Source organism: Anastrepha ludens, chromosome 5, assembly GCF_028408465.1.
Source record: "Anastrepha ludens isolate Willacy chromosome 5, idAnaLude1.1, whole genome shotgun sequence".
Classification (NCBI taxonomy): Eukaryota; Metazoa; Arthropoda; class Insecta; order Diptera; family Tephritidae; genus Anastrepha; species Anastrepha ludens.
In genome coordinates, this window is record NC_071501.1 from 90,604,857 (window position 1) to 90,627,820 (window position 22,964).

At 33.3% G+C, this 22,964-nt stretch overlaps 1 protein-coding gene across 2 annotated transcripts in view; it reads left to right on the top strand.

Moving 5' to 3' along the window:
- The window catches only part of LOC128865086 (dual 3',5'-cyclic-AMP and -GMP phosphodiesterase 11), a 76,337-nt gene that overhangs the window by 41,900 nt on the left and 11,473 nt on the right, over positions 1–22,964 (top strand). For both annotated transcript variants that reach the window (XM_054105036.1, XM_054105037.1), the window contains exons 7-10: positions 10,567–10,722; positions 11,578–11,940; positions 12,891–13,049; positions 13,136–13,312. In XM_054105036.1, the coding sequence (XP_053961011.1) occupies positions 10,567–10,722; positions 11,578–11,940; positions 12,891–13,049; positions 13,136–13,312 (855 nt within the window). The remainder of the gene's footprint in view (positions 1–10,566; positions 10,723–11,577; positions 11,941–12,890; positions 13,050–13,135; positions 13,313–22,964) is intronic.

Consider the following 22,964-nt stretch of genomic DNA (forward strand, 5'->3'; position numbering starts at 1 on the left):
CACACTTACAAAAGTATTATGTCAATCTGTGCTGGGATCCAAGACTCAGTTATTATTTTATTTAATTATTATTTTGACATGGGTTAAGTCTTTGTGGTATTCGGCTAGAGTAGCCAACTCACTTAGCCATATAGGTCCATTGTGGGACCACTGTATAACACAGAAAACTTAGTATTTATTCATCACGGATCCATTTAGACGCGCTTATGATGCGTAGAATAGGTTTAATCTCATCACTGGATAGTTCTGAAAGAGAGTCAAAAGAATATTTTCCTAACAGCCTTTCTCTACTCTTAGCTACGGTTGGACAATAACACACACAGAAGAAGTGTTCTACTGTGCCTCCCTCTTTCCCGTCTCTACAACAATTCATACGAAAATATTCCTGGCCTAGAAGAGTACCTATCTAACAGCCAATTACAGGTCAAGACCTTCGAGATGTTCCAGTTTTCCGAATATGATACTATGATGAGTAGAGGACACAAAACCCAGGAGGTCGAGGTGCAAACCTCTTATTAAATCTATTTATCTATCTACAGAATTTTTCTCTTATCTAATTGCGGCCAAATTAGACTATTGTAACACAAGTAGTTGCTTCTCTTCATAACCAGCATGGCTTTCTGGAAAATGTGTTTTTTATCCCTAATTTGCAAGTTGCCTTATGATTTCCAATATTGCCTCTGCTCTCAAGCAGCGGAAGTCCCCTTTCTGGCTAACTCATCGGCCATGAAATTTCCTTGAATATCTTTTCGTCCCGGAACCCATATAAAACTGACCTTGAAAACGGAGCTTATATCATTTAGAGCTGCCAGGCAGTCCTGAGCATTCTTTGATCTCAATATAACTGCCTCCATTGATTTGATGGGGCCTGGCTGTCCGAGAAGTTGTCTATCGTAGTTTATGTTATGTGTTAAGGCACACAGTTACCTCCTTTATGGGTGAGGCTTCTGCATGGTAGACACTATAGCAGTCCGTAAGTCGAATAGGTAATTGTAATCCTAATACTTGTAAAAAAACTCCATAGTCTACTTTATTTTCTAGCTTGAATCCACCCGTGTAAAAATTTATTTCCCTTCCTTTCCTTGGGCTTTATGTGTGCCACTCTCTTCTTGACGGGATGTTAGTCTTGAAGAGCCTGTCGAAGGTGGGTTTAGGGTATCTTGGACATAATAATTATTTTATTACTTTAATCGAGCAATGATGTTTTACTTTCGAAGTTCAGGAAGAGTTTATTTTTTACAAGGTTGCCATCTTTTTAAAATTTTCAAATTAGTTAAATTCAAGTTAGAAATCACAATACAGAGATCAAATGCAATTTATTTGCGTTGGGACCATTTCAGAAGTCTGCTTGCATAGGGATGCCACCTAAATTTGAGCATAAAATATAATAATATAATATAATATATAAATATTAAAAAATATTGAACTGTAAAATATTTCAATAAAAGAAATATGTGAAAGAGTTGAAGAGCTGAAGAGCTGAAATTATTTGATTTATTTTATTTTATTTTTTTCAATTTAATATAGCATTACAACATGGATATTCAGGTGTTTTATCAAGCTTGAGTTCGAAATTATTGAAAAATAGGGCTAAATTCATAATTTTTATAATCAAATAATTACTAAACTTTAATACCAGTAATATTTAGAATAGAGTTGCCACCTGATTCGTATAGTTACGCACATAATGGAAGATGTTGAAAAATGTTAAAAATGAATTCACAAGACTGTATCCGCGTTTTTAAATCAAAAGCTAAGAATAATTAAAAAGTTGAGCGAAATGTAACATTTAAAGTAGTAAGAGCAAATACTTTTAATATATAACTAATCGCAACAAATTTCATAATAATCAAATCAAATCTTAAAATATGCCAATTGCGTAATAAGAAAATTTCATCAGATTGACAGCAATCTTTTAGCAGTGACTTTTCTCTTTTGCCATCTATAAAAAACGAGCTCGTCATTTCCATTTTACTACCGCTTTAGCCATTAATCATATTTCCAAGAGCACTATTTTTTTATTTGAGAATCAAAGTAAAATTAGAACATCTCTAAGTTCCGGTCAAAAACCATTTTTCATTTTTACATTTCTACATTTTTGTTTTTGCACTTAACTTTTAGCTTTGGCAAGTGTTCGGAAAACAGAAAATAAATAAAATTTGAGATACAATTTTTGTAAGATTTACGTGCACTATGGTTGCTTTTACGAACATATAACTGTGTGAGCTTGCAAGGAAATGCTCTCAACTGCTTTGGCTTTTCCATAGAGCTTAATATTTCACCAGCAGACATACAAGAAAGATTAATGATAGTTTTGCTTTATTTTTCGTGTGCTTGTATGCTGTATTTCGTATTTGCACCACTCTTTTTCCCCCGAACTTTATTGTTGTAGCTTGTGAACTGTTACGAAAAATGGTTGTTAAAAATGTTGGCAAGTGCTTAGTGGTCTTAACGAGTTCATGTGTAAGTAAGTTTCGCAATTCATCTTTTTAAGAATAAATGGAAATTTTGTGGCTATTTAAATGGGAATAGGAAATAAAATGGGAACACAGTTCTGAATTAGTGTTTAATTTTTTTATGTATGTGTTCTCGATACCTGATAGTTTTTAGTTAAATAAAAGCAATTTTTGAATAGAAAGCAGTTTGCTTTTTTTTGATTACTTCGTATTTTAAAAAATTCTCCAGTCTAGATCCCTTTTCGCTCCTCCACTACATCAACAGCACTAGATGGCTGTAGACGGTTTTCGCTTCCCTAAACTTTTTCGCAGGTAGTGGTCCACATTATGGTATCAAAACGGCACGTAAGTTCTACTTGTAGTCTAACTGGGCTACTCTTGCCATCTAACCTACCTACCTAGCATTTTAACAAATTATTATAGAAACATGCACTTTTTTGTTTATAATACACAGTTTCTTCCAAGTAATTTCATAATAAAAATAAAAACTCCATACAGAATAAAATTTCTGTTCCCGCTCTCTCTCTATACGCACAAGAGTTAATAAACAACAGAAATCTGGCTGGCGCTGTTAAAGTAACAGTTTCTGTTAGATCGCATGTAGCGGTAATTCCGATCTCACTCTCGCGCTCTTATCGATGCTTGCTTATCATTCGTTGAATTCTATCTATGCTCTCAGCCGATAGCTATTAAAGCTATTTGCTTCTTTATGTAAAGGTGGTAATCTGCGAAATCTGCACTTTTTGTTTTCTTATTATCTGCTCTTTCCTTCTAAAAGTTATAATTCAAATGTAATATAACATAAATATTTACAAATATGATGAAAACACTAAAAACATTAACATAACACACACAACATCTAATTGCTCACCTTTACTGCATGTGTGCTCATAGCTGTGTATGGCGCTCTTACTGCAAAGTAAACCAAAGTGAATTAATGTGCTTTGATATGCAAAAACAATGCTTTTATTTAAAAACCACAACATGTGGCCTTAACAGCAGTTGAGCCTAAACTTCAATTATGGTTCGGGAAAAAATGCTGTATAAATTATTGCGCCATGGTATTACTTTTTCACAAGTCTTTTTTATTTATAGAAAATCATTAAGTGGTGAAATAGTTTTTTGCCATTAAATGTTTTTGTTTCAAGTTTTGTTAATTTTTGTTTTTATTAATGTTGAGTAAATCATCAGAAATAGAAACCACTAATTGGTGCTGTTGGCTGGCGTTTAAATACCCACACATTCTTCTATGTCATTAGCTGCTTTTGCTTTTTTATCTTTTATAGGAAAATATTTTCTGACTATAATATTAAGTAAATTAAATATATAAATGCATGAAGTAAATATGCAAATAACACCAAAAAAGAGTAAATTATAAATATCTATTTTTCAAGTTAAACTTTTTCCTGCTGGCTATAACTAAAAATTATGCAAATGTGTTGCGAAAGAAATATTATGTTGGCTCGAATGCTTTGGGTAGAGAGAGGAAGTTAGATAGTAATTTACCCTAAGTAACGAACTTTCCATTTATTTCACATACGGCATCCACTATCTCAACTCAGAAGGGTAAACTTTTTGGATATTTGGTATTTAAGTAAAAAGAAGGATGAAACGAGTGACTTTGTTCAATAAAAACATCTATTGCTTGAATTCTAGGTACAATTTGTTTAATTTGCGCCGATTTGGCATACAGGAACAGCTTACCTGCTATTCTATCGTCGGCCTCTAGAAACTAGAGGAAAATCTCCACTTTCTTTTTTTATTTTTGTTATATCCTTGTTCACTCCGCTTAGGAGCAAAATGCCGCGGCAAGATTCTTCCATCGTACACATTTCTGGACTGTTTGTTTTGCGCCATCCCATGTGAAGTTGGCATTTGCGAACTCCGCCAAGTGATCTTTGGTCGACCGGGACCTCTGCTTCCGTGCAGCTTGCAGTCCAGTGACATTCTCGTTATGCTATCTGGCAGTTTTCCAGCGTTTGATTTGCCATAGGATGGGCTTCTCAATCGTTGATCTTGCTTTGTTTAGCCTGCAGTTGGCCTCTTCATCTGCTCCGCCGTCTGTCGTGATAGGGCAGCCGAGGTAGCAGAAGCTTTCGACAAATTCCAACGGATACCCGCCAACCATTATAGGTCTTGCTTTATTGTAGTTGACTCTCATAGCTTTGGTCTTGGCGATGTTGACCTCCAGTCCAACAGTGCGTGCCAGCGTGACTAGTCTGTCCGCCTTCGCTTGCATGTCAGTGAGTTTGTGAGGGAGGAGGTAGATGTCATCGGTGAAGTCCAAGCCCTCAAGATGTCTGGTGAAACTCCATACGATGTCTCTTTTGTGCAGGGTCAATTGGCTCATAACGTCGTCTAGGACGATCGCGAAGAGAAGGTGGTGAATGTGTCGTTGATGTTGCCGTTCTGAAACACTGTTAGTTCAGATTAAAGCGGGGTGCGCCACTCAACTGATTGTTCTACTATAATGGTAAAAGTGTTGGCTTGGTCAACACAGCTTTGGTGAGGACGAAATTCAGCTTGCTCGTCTCTTAAAGAGTGTTCGATAAAGTTTTCTTCCTTCTTGTATATCATCTCATTTTCTGATGTATATCATCATCATACCTCCGATCTTGGTTGTGTTCATGTAATTTTTTATTTCATGGCTTTTTTGATTTCATTCAAAATCAGAATCTGTGTGAAATGTTGTTCTTGTAACAGCATACATATTCCCCATATATGTATAGGCAATGCTGCTGGATTGACAGTCCTTGAACGTATATAAATTCGGGTCGTTCTGGTAACGTAGAATCGACTGTCGTGGGAACGCACCAGTTTTAATCATTCTGTTCTATATATTTCTTATGTTACTCGCTTTGCACTTCTTTGCCTTCTACTTATACTTTTGTGTTTTTTTCGCTTTTTAGTCTGCTTAAAATCATGACTTAAGACCAGAGGTTAACCTGGAATTTTGCGCATCCTTTGCAATATTCAATAATGTTAATGTCTTGGTAGCAGGCTTTTATTCACATTTTCGCTTTTTATAACTCTCTCGGTTTTTAATGAGATCCTATCCTTTTCTATCTAAAAGAATTACATTTGCTAGTCCAGGACGTTTATTTTTTGGTTAATACTGGCTTTTAGTTAGAAAAATTTACCCACATTTTTGATTTCCTTGTAAAGCTACGACTCTTTACATTAACACAAATCGATTTTCCAAAGCAGCTGAACTTTTCCTGCAGGCCTTTTTCCGAGTGCATTCCTGATATAAAAAAATTTAAATTCTCATTCCTGGTATTTTACCAACATAAGTACTCAATTCATAAACTTTATTAAATTAAATAAAAATAAAAGTATCGGCATTAATCTTTCTGCAAACAACCGCAGAAGCAGTTAGTCACAGTACACGAGTACTTCGCTGTTAAACCACTGTTCCTAACAGTATGCATTTTGCCACTATTTCAACAAATCTATTTTCCCTTATCACTGATACAATAATACCTACCGCAGGTGCAAAAAAAACCAACAAAAGAAAGTATGTTAAAGATAAAAGTATTCCCGTACAAATAAAACTCTGTAAGTAATAATAAAAAGAATAACAAAATGTAGCATTGGTAAAATATATCTACCTATATAAAATTGATAAGATCCAATTCTATCACTTATCACTCAATAAGCTCTTATGAGCAACACCCAATGAGTCTCTGGCGACTCATTACTACTTAAACCACATTTTCCCATTAATACTGCAAACGTAAATATTTAAATGCATATGTGGGTAGCTGTGTTATTGTTGTAGGTGATTCCAAGTCGTTTGTTTAAACAGTGCATCAGTACGGTTGATAGTCCACTGCTCGCTCAATACTCAATATAATGATGATGATGTTGATGTTGATTATGGTGAGCGAGTCATTATTATTGTTGGCACACTCGTATATGTAAGTGTGTGTACCGATATGGGAATTCTCAATTTGCTGTGCATGACTAAATGCACTTTTCTCTGAATTTTTCTGCGTTTTTTTGATGTGCTGCGCCTGGCTATTGCTTACTTAAATAAATACTGAGTAGTTAGGCGCAATTAAGTGGTTACCACGAAAGGAAATGAATTCGCAATGAAAAAGATTGAAGCGATTGATTGGCTGATATCAATACTAACTTATATGCATAAGTACTGCCACTTGCGAGAATAATTTTCATATTTTTGACTTTGTTGGAGATATGAAAAGCTACTGAAAATTTTAACAATTCTTGTTTAGTTATCCGCAGGTTATCAGCATTTTCAGTTGAAGAATTGTTAGTAATTGCTACATTACATATGTTGCTATGCTTACTAAGTTATACCTATAACAAAATACCCTAATTTATTACAAAATACTTCATAATATAAAATTTAAGAAAAAAAAAAAAGTTGAATTTGAAAAGAGAAATATGAAGAGATGACTGGAATCACAATGAGTATACATACGGGATGCTTTGTGCAGAGTTCGATATTTAGTCTGATATTATAACAGTGTAACAGTAGAACGAACACACCAGATGTATATGTGTGAGAGTCTAAATTCTGATTGGCTCTTGATTAATGTTTTTTTAGTGTCTGTTGGTTAACAGAAAATTGTATTATGTTCATTAATCAGCTTAGATTATAAAAGTATTTAGTTCATATATTTATTTATTTAAAATGAAATATGAAATAATCAATTTACAAAATGAAGGCAGAAAAACTTGCTTATGCATACATTTTAGCGATTAAAATGCTTTTCAGAGGGCAATATATGTATGAGATATATGCATGGATTTATGTTCACCGAAGTTTGCTGGTCAATTTGTCGTATTATAGAAAGCCTGCAATGCTCAGATAGCGAACGAAACTATAATTTCTTTGTCACTAAAGCGATGCTCCCACGATAATCAAAGTTAACGGAATGACCTGGATTTATAGCCGGCCAAGGATTGTCACTCCAGCAGCATTTCACGTACATGTATGGTGCAAAATAATAGTAGAAAAAATATATTACAAAATAATAGTAGAAAAAATATGTTAATACAAGATGACTAATCACTAAAAAGGCATGTCCTAATCTAATGTATCGTAGGTGAAAAAACCTTTTCGAAAATAGAAGAATTTTTCATAAAGTTAATATTTTTACTTCTCTAACACTGAAAGAAAGTTGGGTGCTCAAGTTAAACAAAGAAAATTGTTAATAGAAATATTTTTTTGAAAAATATACTTTGAATTTCCTCAGGTATAAGTGAAACAATGAAAATTGTTAATAGAAATATTTTTTTGAAAAATATACTTTGAATTTCCTCAGGTATATGCAATTACATATTTTTAAATTTGACTTTTGAGTCTGTTATGCTGATGTATAATTTTTTGAATAAGTGAAAATTAGGTTTAAGTTAAACTTTAACATTTTTAACTCCGAAATAGTATTGTAGAAAGTTGTATTTTTGCTGTTTGGAAAATTCTAAACTGTATTTAAGCTGTTTTGGATTTCCCGATTTGGGTCAAATATGCACCTTTTTCATATAATTGTTTGCCATTTTAAAGGTAGCTTAATAATGTCTCTGACTCTAGCGGTAGGCTAATCACCTAACCTGTCGGAAATCAAAGAGATTAACAAAACCAACGTAACACCAGTCTTGTCAAGGACCTATGCTCCCAAGAGGAGTGAACATGGAAAAAAAAAATACTCTTCATAGTAGTATTGGTGCTTATTGGCGAAAAACTCCAGTAATAGATTTTCCTAATCTTCTGTTGACATCAATTTTTTATCACTCAGGAAGTTTTGCAATGAGAGAAAAAGGTGGTAATTGCTTGATGCCAGGTCCGGATTATATGGTGAATGCATTAAAACTTCCCAACCAAGCTTACGGAGATTTTGGTAAATCACTACAGATGTGTGTGGGTTTGCGTAGTTCTGATGGAACACAACTCCTCTTCTGTTGGCTGTTTATGGTCAATTGCTAGATTCAAACGGCCCACTTGTTGACAGTAGCGATTTGAATTTAGTGTTGGCCATACGGAAGCTACTCATAATAAAAGATTCCCTTCAAGTTCCACCATTACATAGTAGCACCTTCTTGGCCGGTAGATCTGGTTTGATCACCGTTTGAGCTGCTTCATCACGCTTTAACGGCGATCGTTTTCGCGCAATATTGTCGTATGTGACCCAATTCTCATCCTGAGTCACCATCTGTGTATGAAATGGATCGATTTAATTCCATTTGGCCATAAATTGCAAAACAGCAGCTGGATTTTTATGAGGAAGTTTTTCATATCAGCAACACATTGAGGGGTTTGCCTGCCGAAGAGCGACCGCTATTAGAAAATACGTTTTCTATCATTTGGTGTTTCGTGCTTCGGATTTCGAACGCAGGTGCTTCCGAATGGTAGACCTTCACCAATCCATTCGGGTATCTCAGCAGGGTATCTCAGTTAGCTTTGGACAATAAATCTCGTTTGGTCACAGAACGCAGTAGTCTAATAATAGTAATGGCGGCCATGATGGAAAGAATAATGAGATGGCGCCTATCGTGGTACCGTTATTTTACTCTCCGCGAATTTGACCATGACTTACGTGGCTTTAGCACCAGTATGGCCAGATTACCATTTTCTTAACTTGATTTAGCATAATAAGACTAACTGGCTTAGCAGATAATAAGATAAGGTACTCTTTTTGTAAAAATGTCGTTATGGTTTTTCAGCATTTTCTGGTATTTTTTGGCTTATTTTTACAACGAATACACCTCTTGATGCCCTATGTCCCACTAAGGATTGAGGACCGGACGAAACGATTTACACCTCTGTGGTTTTAATTCGCATTCAGTAAATTTAAACGCTTTTTAAAATGTGTAAAAAGGTTTTCAATGTTAAGAAGAGTTGAGAAAAGAACATCTTATATTCTTGCATTAACTTAAGAGAGGCAAAAAATTAAGTTTGCTCTTTCAAAATATCAAACTTTATAGAATCAGCAAATTTGCATTAGCATTAAAATCTTCTCAGAGTGACCTTTTTAAACCTTCTTTTGTTTAATAGTACAGTTTTTTTTAACTTACAGTTTCGGTAGCTTTAAGTTAAAAATAAAAAGAAACAAACACCAAACTTAAAAATTTTCGCATTTTTGGGTATAAAAAAGCACTAAATTTATTGTGAAGAGCAAATGGTTGGCAACACTGCACAACTTGGCAAACGTGACGTCTCGCACTCTCTGATGGGCGCAATCTTGTTTCTATCATTCTTCAAAATACAGAAAAAAATACTAAATTTTAATTTTCAGTCCTTTTTTCTACTAAAATCATTTTTTTTTCATCAAAATATTTCTCTTTCCATTGACACCGATGTCTAACCTTTATGTTGGTTTTAAGTTATTGTTAGAAGTGCATTAAACATATATACGCATAAATGCATCACTCTACGAGTACTTTGCATTAGAAGCTCACGTCGCTTTAGCCTTGGATAAAACGGTTTACACGCATATAGCCATTGAAAGGACATAGTCATATTTTTTTTTTTATCTTTTCGTCGAATATTTAAACAGCTGTAATGATTTTTTTTTTTTTAATTTCTTAAATCTTGTGAAGCTTGAAGAAAAAGCTTTAACATAAAAAGCAAAAATTAGAAAAAGAAATTCTATTAAAAAAAAAACAATTTTAAGAAAAAATGCTAGCAAAAACAAAAATGTGAGAAAAACCTGTAACAAAAAAAACAAAAAAAAAATTCAGAAAAAATCTAACAAAAAAAAAAAACATTAAGAAAAAATTTTAATAAAACAAAAACAACTTTAAGAAAAAATGCTATCAAAAACAAAACTGTAAGAAAAACCTGTAACAAAAAAAACAAACACAAATTTTCAGAAAAAATTTGTAACAAAAAAAAAACACAACTTTATGAAAAAATTCTAGCAAAACAAAGACATTTTGAACATTTTAATAAATTTTTAAAATTTCCTAAATTTTTTCAAAATTATTGGTTCATTAACGTATTTTTAGAAATGCCCCAAAATATTTTAGACTCAAATTTATTTGCTATACACATAGGTATAAACATATTTCTTACGCTCGTTTTTTTCTCTCCTAAAAACTATTTGAAATTTATGCTTCTTTTCCTTCCATTCCTTCATTGCAGGATGAACGTTTCAATGGCGAAATCGACAGTCTAACTGGCTACCGCACAAAGGCGCTTCTTTGTATGCCTATTAAGGATTCATCCGGCGATGTTATCGGGGTGGCACAGGTCATCAATAAATTAAATGGTGAATGTTTCACAGAGGCCGATGAGAAGGTAAGCATCAGCGCACAGATAAGCATTCAAATTTAAAGTAAGCAGCAAACGAAAGTGGAAACAAAATGGAGCGCCACTAAATTTTAGCTATTAATATATGTGTGTATGCAGCTTCAATTTATTGTGCCTAATTTGGAATTTATACGAACTTTGATTTTCTCAGAGGACACTAAATGTTTTTATGGCCCCACTTGCTGTGCACAATCTTATTGCTATTCGTTTTTTATGTATTACTAAATGGCACACACATACACGCGCAAACAAGCATATGGACTTTTAGCTACTTTCAACTACGCTCACTCAGCGCTTTAATGGTGGGAAAATGTGAAAATATTTTCACATTCCAGGGCATTAGCCAGTCGAAATTCCTATCATTGGCTTCGCAATTTGTTGTACAATTAAATTTGTTGTTGAATTAAATTTGTATCGTCTTGTTTTTCTTTTGATTTGGTATCTAAAAATTTTTATTGGCATAAAATAATTTTAAATGACAACTTTCGTTCAATAACTTTAACGCACTTAAATTTTAATTCTGTAGCTTAAAGTTTCTATTGTCTACCTAAAATGTGATTATACTTGTGTGTAAGGCTGCATATTTAGCAGAGTGTAAGTCTTTTGTGTCATCTATGTCTATGCCATATAATAAAATATAGTTTTGAAAAAGAAGTAAAAAAATATTTATTCATGTAGTGAAAAATGTAGAAAATGTTCAACCCATACAACATTTTATTACAATCTTCAGACTTTATGCTATAAGCAAAACTTATTCTTCCCACTTCAGGGGAAACAAATTACTCACCTTAGAAACCTTACTAACTCTCTCTCTCTACTTTCTCACTACTTGCACTCTTTTAGGTATTCGCTGCCTATCTGCAATTCTGCGGCATTGGCTTGCGTAACGCTCAGCTTTATGAGAAATCTCAACTGGAAATTAAACGCAATCAAGTGCTGCTCGATTTGGCGCGTATGATCTTCGAGGAGCAGAGCACAATTGAGCACATGGTATTCCGTATACTCACACACATGCAGAGCCTCATACAGTGTCAGCGTGTGCAGATTTTGTTGTTGCATGAGGCATCGAAGGGCAGCTTCTCGCGTGTGTTCGACTTTGAAGCGAATGATCTCAGCCACGAGGAGAATACGTCACGGACGAGTCCGCATGAGTCGCGTTTCCCCATAAATGTTGGCATCACCGGCTATGTGGCTACCACCGGTGAGGTGAGTAAGCTCAATAATTAAAATGATTATTTGTTGGCGCGTGTTTAGTTCACAGAACGAACTCACATACATACATGTTTTTGTTTTTTTATTATTGTTTGTATGTGAATTGAAAAATTTGGTATTAGATATTTATAATTTCATTAATGTAGTATTATCAGAATATTTATTTTTTTTTTATAGTATTTTGGTATTTAATTTAATCTTTACTCGGGGTGTTGAAATACACTTTTCAAGTGGGTGAATATAAAATGAAAATTATTAGAATAGCCATTAGAAAGCCAAACGGACTTTTAATTTTTAAATTTGTTGTGAATTCGGTTATATTGACAATAAAAGCAACTTTTTCAAATGAAAAAAATTAAAGTTAAGTTACAAAAAAAAAAACAAACAAAATTACAATAATGAAACTAAACTAAATAAAAAAACTATTTTTCATAAAGGTAAAAATTAAAATTTTTAGAAATCAATTAATACCAAAATTGCAAAATACAAAAAAAAAGTAGTTCTTCCAAAAACAAAAAACAAAAACCAAATTACGCGCAATTTTCACATACACTTTTACTTTGAATTTTAAACAAAAGATAAAATAAAAAAAAAATTATTTTTCATAAAGGAAAAAATTAAAATTTTTACAAATTAATTAAAACCAAAATTAAAAACTACAAAAAAAACAGCTCTTCCAAAAAAAAAAAAAAAAAGAAAAATACGCGCAATTTACATATACACATTTGCTATGAATTTTGAATATTTTAGAAAAATTTAACATTAAAAGAATTATATTAAAAATTAACAACGGATGGTCTTCAGAGAACACTGTGGACGTTGACATCTAGCCGAATTTTTTTATTTACATATAATTTTGTATTAATGTCTAATATTTTTCTTCAAATATTTTCTTTCAACTTGCTTATAAATAATTTCGTTTCCACCATTACTACTTCCCGCAGACTGTGAACATACCAAATGCTTACGAAGATGATCGCTTTGACGCCAGCGTCGATGCTGAGGGCAACTTCAAGCACAAGTCCATATTATGTATGGCAATCAAAAATTCCCTTGGTCAAATTATTGGCGTCATACAGTTGATAAACAAATTTGATGATCTGGTGAGCAATACAAACAAAAAAAAAAACAAATTTTATACTTAACTTTTTTCCCATTACATAATTTTAAATATATTTTCTCCCTTCAGAACTTCACCAAAAACGATGAGAATTTCGTCGAGGCCTTTGCCATTTTCTGCGGCATGGGCATACACAATACACACATGTACGAGAAGGCGATTGTGGCCATGGCCAAGCAGAGTGTGACATTGGAGGTGCTGAGCTATCATGCATCGGCGACCATTGATGAGGCGCACCGGTTGCGGGTGAGTCAAAATTAATTACTAAAATTGAATATTAAAAAAAAAAAAAAAATAACGAGTGGAAGTGTTGAAGTGAATGCACAAATACCCATACATACATACACACATCCATACATGTATACACATCCATAAATGCATTTTATGCTTTATCATACATTTATCCCCACACACATACACACATTTTATGCACTTACTCCATTCACTGCTTCGCCATTGGTTTGGCAGCTCAGTTGCAGCATCTTCGTTAGTCAACTGCCAATGCAATTAATTTTGTCTTTGACAATCCTAATCTGCTGTGGTATAATTTATTGTCGTCTGCCATATGTGAACTGCCAATGCCATGTGTGAATTTATGTATGTATGTATGTGCAGATGTATGTACAACTGTTTGCAGTTGCAGGAGCGCACTTGCATTTCATACCATACACACACACATAAATAAATCCTTTTTTTATCTTATTCATTCGTGTGTGTCACTCAGTGCCTAAGAAGATGCAATTTGAATGACATATCGCTGCACAAGACAGTTCCAATTTGACCTCAATAACCATATTTGGTTTCAGCACAAATTCATATTTGCTTTGCATACACATATACATACGTGTGTGTGTGTGCACAAATGCCATTTATGAATATGTTTGCAAATATTTTGAATTTTCTTGACATTTATAATCGTGCATTTCTCATGTTGCGGTTTGTTGACATTTGCATGTGGTTTTTGAAGGAAATGTATGAAAATTGGTAAATAAATCAAGACAGTGATTTATTAACTATCAGGTGGAATTGAAAAAGGGTTTCATACACATATGTACACCTGTGTTCATATTCAAAGCAGCGCGCCGTATTGCAAAGTTTTGACAATTTTTTTTTAATATTTTAAAAATTTTTTTTTCATTTTATTTTTATTTTTTTATAAAAATATCGATACTGCAACGAAAACGACTTAACTCAAAGTTTCAAAATTTTTGTAAAATTGAAAAAAAAATTTTCGGAAATGTTTAAGCTCTTAGTTTCAAACTTTTTAGTAAATTGAAAAAAATTCGAAAAATTTTCATCAAAATTTTTAAATCTTCAGTTTAAAACATATTAGAAAAATGAAAAAAATTCGGAAAATTCATCAAAATTTCAAACTCTTTAGTTTCAAACTTTTTAGAAAACTGGAAAAAATTCAAAAAATTGTCATTAAAATTTTAAGCTCTTAGTTTCAAACTTTTTAGTAAATTGAAAAAAATTCAAAACATTTTCATCAAAAATTTTAAATCTTCAGTTTCAAACTTTTTAGAAAACTGAAAAAAATTCAAAAAATTGTCATTAAAATTTTAAACTCTTTAGTTTCAAACTCTTTGGAAAATTGAAAAAAATTCAAAAAATTTTCATTACAATTTTAAACTCTTTAGTTTCAAACTTTTTAGAAAACTGAAAAAAATTTCAAAACTTTTTAATCAAAATGTGAAACTTTTTACTCTCGAACTCTTTAGAAAATTGAAAAAAATATCATCAAAATTTTAATTCTGTAGTTCAAACTTATTATTAAATTGAAAAAAAATTAAAAAATCCTCATCAAAATTGTAAACTCTTAACTCTCAAACGTTTTAGGAAAGTGAAAAAAGTTCAAAAAAAATTTCATCAAAATTGTACACCTCCTTAGTTTCAAACTTTTTATAAAATTGAAAAAAAAAAAAATGTTTCATCAGAATTGTAAACTCTTTAGTTCGAGTCTAAAAAAAAATTCTGGGCATGCAGGTTTGTAAGCCATTCAATTTTGTGAAAGGGGAAGAAAATTGATGGAAGTTGGAAGGCAATTTGATGCCAAATTAATCTAGAGGCCATTCAAAGGGGCTTGACGGATATTATCTTCCCCAATGGATCCAAGAATGAAATAGGTTCTGGAGCCGGATGGTACTTAAACGATAGTAACAACTATCATTACGCTACGGGAAGAATGGCAACTCAAACATTTTTTGGCATTCTGGAAGCAGCAGAATAGATAATTGAAAAAAAAAAAAAAAAAATTGAGCGGGAAACAGATTGGAGTCTTAGTGACTGTCAAGCTGCACTAAAGTCTCTGGAGAACGCAGAGCAAACCTCAAAGATTGTTCAAGCATATAAGAAGAAGCTTAATTCTGTTGCAAGGCAGGCAGGCTGCGAGTACGTATATGGGTTCCAGAACACTGCAGGGTTCAAGTGAATGAAATTGCCCCACAGGGACTAGAGCCAATAATCATAATCAGTTTTGCTGGAATCATGAAGTGGATCAGCGATTATGTATGCAATTTATATAAAGAGTGATGGTCCGGTTGTTGTTGTTGTATCAGTATAAACATTCTCTATATATATGTATATGCGGAATGCTGCAGAAGTGACAGTCTTTGGCCGACTGCCGTGAGAACGAGTGATGCTCCAGTCTAGAGCGCTGCAGAACTGCAAAGAGTTTTGAGACAAGTCCAAACAGAAAACCATCGAACTTTCTTCGAAAACTTGGTAGAAAATACGTTCCTTTGATCGTCGGTATTATTACAGGACACAATCCGTGGGGGTTCTCAGCATATGACCACCATTGGAATCATTGAGGACTCGATTTGTCTGTCTTGCTTAGAGGAATCCGTCTCCACGGATCATTTTCTCTGTGAGTGTCCTGCCTTTGCTAGAGCAATGCTACTAATTTTGGATTCCAACGTCATGAGAACGAGTGAAATTCGTTCTCTCAAACTGGAGAATATTTTCAGATTTGCCAAAGAATTTGGAAAACTCTAACTGGTCTAACTACCTATTCTTTTCTTTCTTCCTTGACTATCTACCCTTTACTATTCAGAGAAATACAATGAGAATCCAATTCAATTCGCGTGCATTTTTGATACTGTTTTTTAGTTCACTAAAGCTCGACATTTCCTTATATGGAGAAAATGTATAAGACCACGAGCGAAGAATAAAAAAAATGTCAATAATTACTCCACTTTTAAGCCAATTCAAACTTACACCAACTTTAAGTATTCCCAGACACAATAAGCTACAAAACTGGATACCCAGAAATGTACTAAAAATTTTGAAATTTTGATGAAAAAAAAAAATAAAAAAAATAATTAGTCTAAACTTTGCAATATGTTGCGCTGTTATTGTTGAGAACAAAAGTGTATGTATTGATAAAGAAAAATTAATAAAAGAAAAATTCTCTCGAAAGCTGAACAACTAAGTGAAAGAGGGTAAAGATCCTTTTAAGTACGATTACCAGAATTTCGCAAGCAAAAATTTCTCAAAGCAGAGCGAAGTCCTTTTCGTCTTTGTAAAAAATAATGTCGATTGGATATTACAAATAAAGCCGGGTTTTCACCTCTTTTGTCCTCAATTTTTTCACTGCAGTAGCATTTCGCCTTCAGTTGAGGACAGAAGATATTTCCTCAATTTCGAGGCAACCCCTTGCTCAAAAGAGAAAGTAACGCAATTAACTATGAGAATAACGTACCCAGATAATAAGCAATTAACTATGAGAATAACGTACCCAGATAATAATAACTCTTATTACATATTTTCATTATTCCAATTACTTTCCAAAAGCGAAGGCACACACGCAATAAAATGAAGGCAAGCGGAGAGAAGCAGAATTCAAATGAAAAAATTCTATGTACTAAAATGGACTATGCGTAATAGATTAACTTCCGTGTCGGCTTATCTTTTATGGACAAAGACTTTTACACTTAAAATTAGGTCGTGAAAAATGGGCGCAACTCTCTAATAAAAGCCTAAAGTAAGAGCAACAAAATACGCCCTTCAAGACTGACGGTTTTACGTTACCGGAACAACCCTAATTTATATTCGGCCAAGGACTGTCACTTCAGCAGCATTGCCGAAACCTTTATGAGGAATGTTTATGCTGTTACAATAACAAAAATAGCAACAACATAATAGGCTGAGAGCTTAAAAAGCAAACGAATTAAATTGAGCGTTAAACAAAGCTTGTCATTTGGGAAAGTTATAGCAAAATACAAAGTAATATAAAGTCATATGCCCTGTTGGAAAATTCACTAGTTATGTATGAACTTATATGTTTGGAGTTATGAATAATTCATACTCCATCTGTCTTACTTACTCGTATAAGTGATGAAACTTCCACTGCCTCCAAGGAGGTGTCAAGTGTATGCTGCTGCATCGCTTTTATGATATTTTAAGACCAGCGCTTTTCGCATACGACAGCTGTGATCTAATCTTGTTTTATCAGCAGCACTTTAGAAACCGTGAAATGGTTGTGCGAATAGTTAATTATACAAGTTTTTTCAACGAAAACTCTGTTTTTTAATAGAGTAAAATTTATTATCATGGCAGTTTTGACATTTGATTTTCTGTCATATTCACATTTGTAGCTTTGGCAGTTGTCACAATGAATTCAATTTCGCTGAAAAATCGCATTAAAATACTATAAGTAAAATTCACTATGAAAACGGTGGATCTATAAAAGTTACTTTGCATTAAATTCGTGAATTTTCGGTCATTATAAGCGTTCTTCCGAGACTGCTATTGAGAATTTAGTTAATAATATACGCTGCTATCATTTCGACACTACGACTTACGTGCCTTACGATTTGGGGCCCCTGCTCCATCCTATAATTTTCGGCTAAATCTAATTAATTTGGAGGGTCTACAAAAAAGTACATTCCTTTCACTTTCTTTTATTTTCAGTGTTGTTAATGACATTATCGACTGTCGACTTCTACTTGAGCGGGTAAACTTTAATGTTCCACAAAAAAGTCTTCGCAATATTTACTATTTTATGAGGAAGACTTTTTGACTGAATTTGCGAGTAATCCAACTATTGCTCGTGCATTTCGAGTGTATAATTCATTATCCAATTCCAGCTTGTATGGTTTCGATTTATCTAATTTAAAAAAAAATTAGATTTAGTTGCTTAATATTGCATTTATATTGATTGCTAATGTTTTAGTTGCCAAATTTGGATTGGTTTTCTTAACATTTTTTGTCTAGTCTATAAGGTACTTTGTACCGCAGATTATAAAAAAAAATTGTTTTTGAGTCGACTGTATCGGTACACCAATACGTGTTCAACCAAGTAATGCAGTGGAAATATCAGATGTAGTCTGGATGCATGACGGGGTAATTTTTTCTTGAAAATTCGGCAAGAAGAGTTGACAACTGAATTTTGATCTATTATTAATGGTATGAATATTACTGACATATGATTTCAGCCACACGGTGTCGCAGGCCACACAACCACCAAAAAAATTAATTTATTATAAGTTAAAATTTAGCTGTTAAATGGCCATCTCGATCATGTGATTTATCACAATTGGATAATTTTTTTGAGGGTTTGCTAAACTTAGAGTCTTTACGGAGGGAATCGAATAGAATTTAAGGATACAACCTCAAAATTCAATTTCCTGATGTGATTACTGAAATAGACCCGCCATTTTGTTATTGAAATGTTATTGTTAAAGCAGATTTTAATTTTTTTTGTGATAATCGGCATCTTTTGTTTTGTGTGTGGTTGTGAGCGGTATTTATGCGATATCATTTCTTATTTATATTTCCAAAACCTTACTCTTTCTAAGGGCTAGTATTAACTTCATAGCCGTGAAATTTCGCCAGCAACATGCATTCGACTTGCCGGTAAAAGTTTGCTAGCATATTGATTTTTAATTGAGAAGAAACGTACAATTTATGAGCATCGCCTCAGAAGAAATTGACAAATTTATATGTCAGAAAAGGTTTTCCATGAAGGTTTTAGTAATAAACCTTTTCTTTGAGTTTAGTTGCCACTGTTTCCCTTCAGTACAAATAGGTTTATAATCAACATTCGTGAATCTAGTGTTAAGTACGTGTACAAGGTGTACAAAATATATTTTATTTTCTGAAGTATGCTTCACACTTTCTGAAATTCGGTTTACTATTCTGTTGCTTATTCCAAGTTTGTTTGAAGTACCTGCGAGTATTGTGATGTGAACATATTGTATTTAATACTTTCCGCAGTGGAATTGAAAATTAATGCCGTATATTTGTTGCCTCCTGAGGTAAAGAAGGTCTAATACGACCCACAGCAGCTAGTGCCGAACAAAATGTATGGCATTAGAAAAATTGTACAAATACTTTACAAATAAAAGTTTAAGGCCGGCGGGCCAATTAGATGTCCTAAATTCAGTAGTTTTCGCGAAGCGTTGTAGGATGAGAAAAAAAACAATTAGCCAAATGAAGTTTTGGGGATAGTTTAATATATATTTGAACTAAAACAAAAAAATTTGTACAATCTCCAACAATATATTGTAAGCCGAGTTATCAATAGATTCCCAGAGCGCCTTGCCACTGAAGTATCCAACTTCTGTACAAGATACAACTTGCAATTTTCATCTGAAAACAAAAAAAAAAAAGATTATTAATTTTGATGTAATTATCTTCTATATGAACTAGAAAACATCCAAAAACTTTTTTAAGCGACTTTTTTACCCAGTTGAAGAGTTTTTTTTTTTCCTTGAAAAACCACTTTTTTTTCTATATTACCTTCCCCAAAAATTCGAATTTTACGTGTTTCTTAGTTCACATCGAAGATAATTACATCAAAATTAATAATCTTTTTTGTTTTTGGGAATCTATTGATAACTCGGCTTACAATATATTGTTGGAGATTGTACAAATTTTTTTTTTAGTTCAAATATATATTAAACTATCCCCAAAACTTCATTTGGCTAATTGTTTTTTTTCTCATCCTACAACGCTTCGCGAAAACTACTGAATTTAGGACATCTAATTGGCCCGCCGGCCTTAAGATATTATTTCCCACTCCATTTCGACTCAAACCATTAGTGGTCAACTCATAAGACTGTTACTGAGTTTACGAGAATGATGAGCTTTTACCTTTACTCTTCCACTTTGGCACTATTAAATTCTTATAAAACATGCTTATACTTGCTATATGAGTAGCAAAGTGGTTGTCAATTGAGAAAATTACATTATTTCTAAATCGAAATTCTCGCACTGGTTCCGTTTTTTCCTACGGGGAGGCGTTTTTATGCGTCAAGCTCTGCTCATTTTTACAAGCAGCTCATCTGCTACAAATAACTTGTATCTTATCCAGAGCTGCCTTCTCTGCAACTGTCGGTATACCCACCCTCCCTAAATATCATTTTATTGTTGTCACATTTACCCTTGACGGCATATTTCAACTGTGTTTATATTTGTATCTTCTAATACAATTACTTCATTGGTATTTTGTGGTTTGCGCTTGACAAGTTCACCTTAAATGCCAGCAGTTCAAATAAACTTCACACGCACACACAAATCCATTTTGACATATACCTAAATAAGGACATAAAATCATTAAAGTAATGCAAAAACCAAAATGACCCATTTTCATATTATCCTTATTACATTTTATGTGCCGAAGTGCTTGTTGCACAGTAAGCAAAAACCAAATAGCAAAAAAAGCATACAAATATGTATAAGTATAACTGTAGTTGTGTGCTTGTTTTATCAAAATGCGTAGGTAATTATAATTTCCATTAAGTGTCTACAAGGAGAAGATAGTGTGCGCAAGGTGCCTGGAATGGGCGGCATATATCTACTCGTATAGTACAGGGTCTTTCAAATAGAGTAGAATTTGTTTTTTCTTGTTTTCATTTTTTTTTTCCTTGTTTACTCCTCTCGGAAGCATAGGGCCTCGATAAGACTTTTCCATAGTACACGATTCTGTGCTGCTGTTTTTGCACCGTCCCATGAGATGTCGCCATCTGCTAATTCGCGCAGCATCGAACTTCTCTAAGTGTTTTTTGGTCGACCGCGATTTCTGCTCCCTTGCGGGTTCCAGTTAAGTGCCATCCTCGTGATGCTATCTGGTGGTTTTGTCAGTGTGTTAGAATGGGTGTAACAATGGCTTCCTCGTCCGTTAATCTTCAGTGCGTCGTTACTGGTGGTGTTTGACCAAAATACTCTGCAGTTGATCTAAAAAAAATTTTGAAAATTTTCAAAAAATATTTGTATTTTTATGAGCTACAACCTCCTACCCTCAGCTCTCGCAAACCAGCTGTTGGTACCCTACAATGAACTCTAAACAGATGATATTCTCATAGAATTGAAAAATCTGTGCGTCTTCCTAATACTTCCAGGCAGAAGTATTTGCAATAGGGGGAGTTTGTAGGCTACTAATCGTAGACTTCTCTAATTTTTTTATATTTCTGTTCGTAAAAAGAGCCCAATGGCAACGGGTTTCATCATTCAGATATAATATCAACTATTTTTTTATATTTATGAATATTAATGAAATGTTTTTCAACAAAACTATGCGACATGCCGTACAGCCAACGAAGCAATCAATTTACTACGAACGAAATTCCGAAAATTCAATATTCCATAGTAGAATATTTTCACGATATTCTGCAGTTTCACGATATATAAAGCCCGTTGACTATTTTTAATGAGACTAATTGAATGAAAATTTTTTTTACATGCACGCGAAGCAAGTAAAAGTATATTATTGAAATATTATTGTATTTAAATATAGAATTGCCGAGATAAACCCCAGTTATTCCTAAAAGTCATCGAACATTTCACTTTTGGAAGATACTTCCAAGAGATACCATAATTTATCATTTATAAGTTGTTAACTCACCCCTAAAAATGTCAGTAAACAGATAATAAATTTCCATTCAAAATTTTAATTTAATTTGAATTAAAAAAAAACGTTCACTTGCAGCACCCTGTATACTTATATATATATTGCATATTACCGTAATAGCAACAGCTGTACGCTCTGTGAGGCTTCTAAACACGCACCTAATAGGTTATTAACTTGTTGGAAATTAATTTATTTGAACTACGCTTCGCTGAAATTGACGTGAAAGGCGCAGAAACTTCCTGAAAACATAAATTACGTACTTACTCGCACTCTCATTAATTAAATTGGAGTTAAAGGCAGGCAAAGTTTAAGTAAAATATGAAAATGAGAATATGTTATGAAAGTTCGAGTAATAATTTTCTGAAGCATAACCCTTTCATATTCAAAAGGGACACTTTCGGAGGCTAGCAAAAATTTACCATTCAAATGAATACTAAGCTGCGAATCGAGACGATACATTCCGAGTTCATTTTAATGGTTAAATGAAAAATGGGATTGCTTGTTGAACAAGGCATTTGGAATGATTCAATTAGGCCCCGAAATGTTGATTTGATTAGTAGGTAATCCAAAGTGGGATTCTCTTTTTGCATACTAACATCATTCTCTATTGATGAAGACCTTTTTGAAGAAAATATTAAAAGCATCCATCATCAGTTTAACAAAGGAAGAAAGTTCTGGACTAATTTCGTTAGTAGTTAATTTAGTTTGGGTTAAGGTTGTTCAGCAACTTATGCGATATGTTTGTTCATAAAGATCGGCCATTTTTAAATAATTTTATTGTAAATAATTTTAATTCTTGTTCCGTCTATAAAATTATATATCTGACTATTTGAAAAATGTCAAAGATGATTAAAGAAAGATACCGTCTAGGAATTATTCACTACTGACATTTAGGCGTCACTTTTAAAATACACTTTACTATATTAATAGAAGAAGATCTGGCTCTGATTTGCTGAAAGCTACGCAAAATGGTGACAAGAAAAATATTTTGCGAAAAACAGATTACACGTTTTAGAGGATTTGCGTGGTACACTTCACTACAAA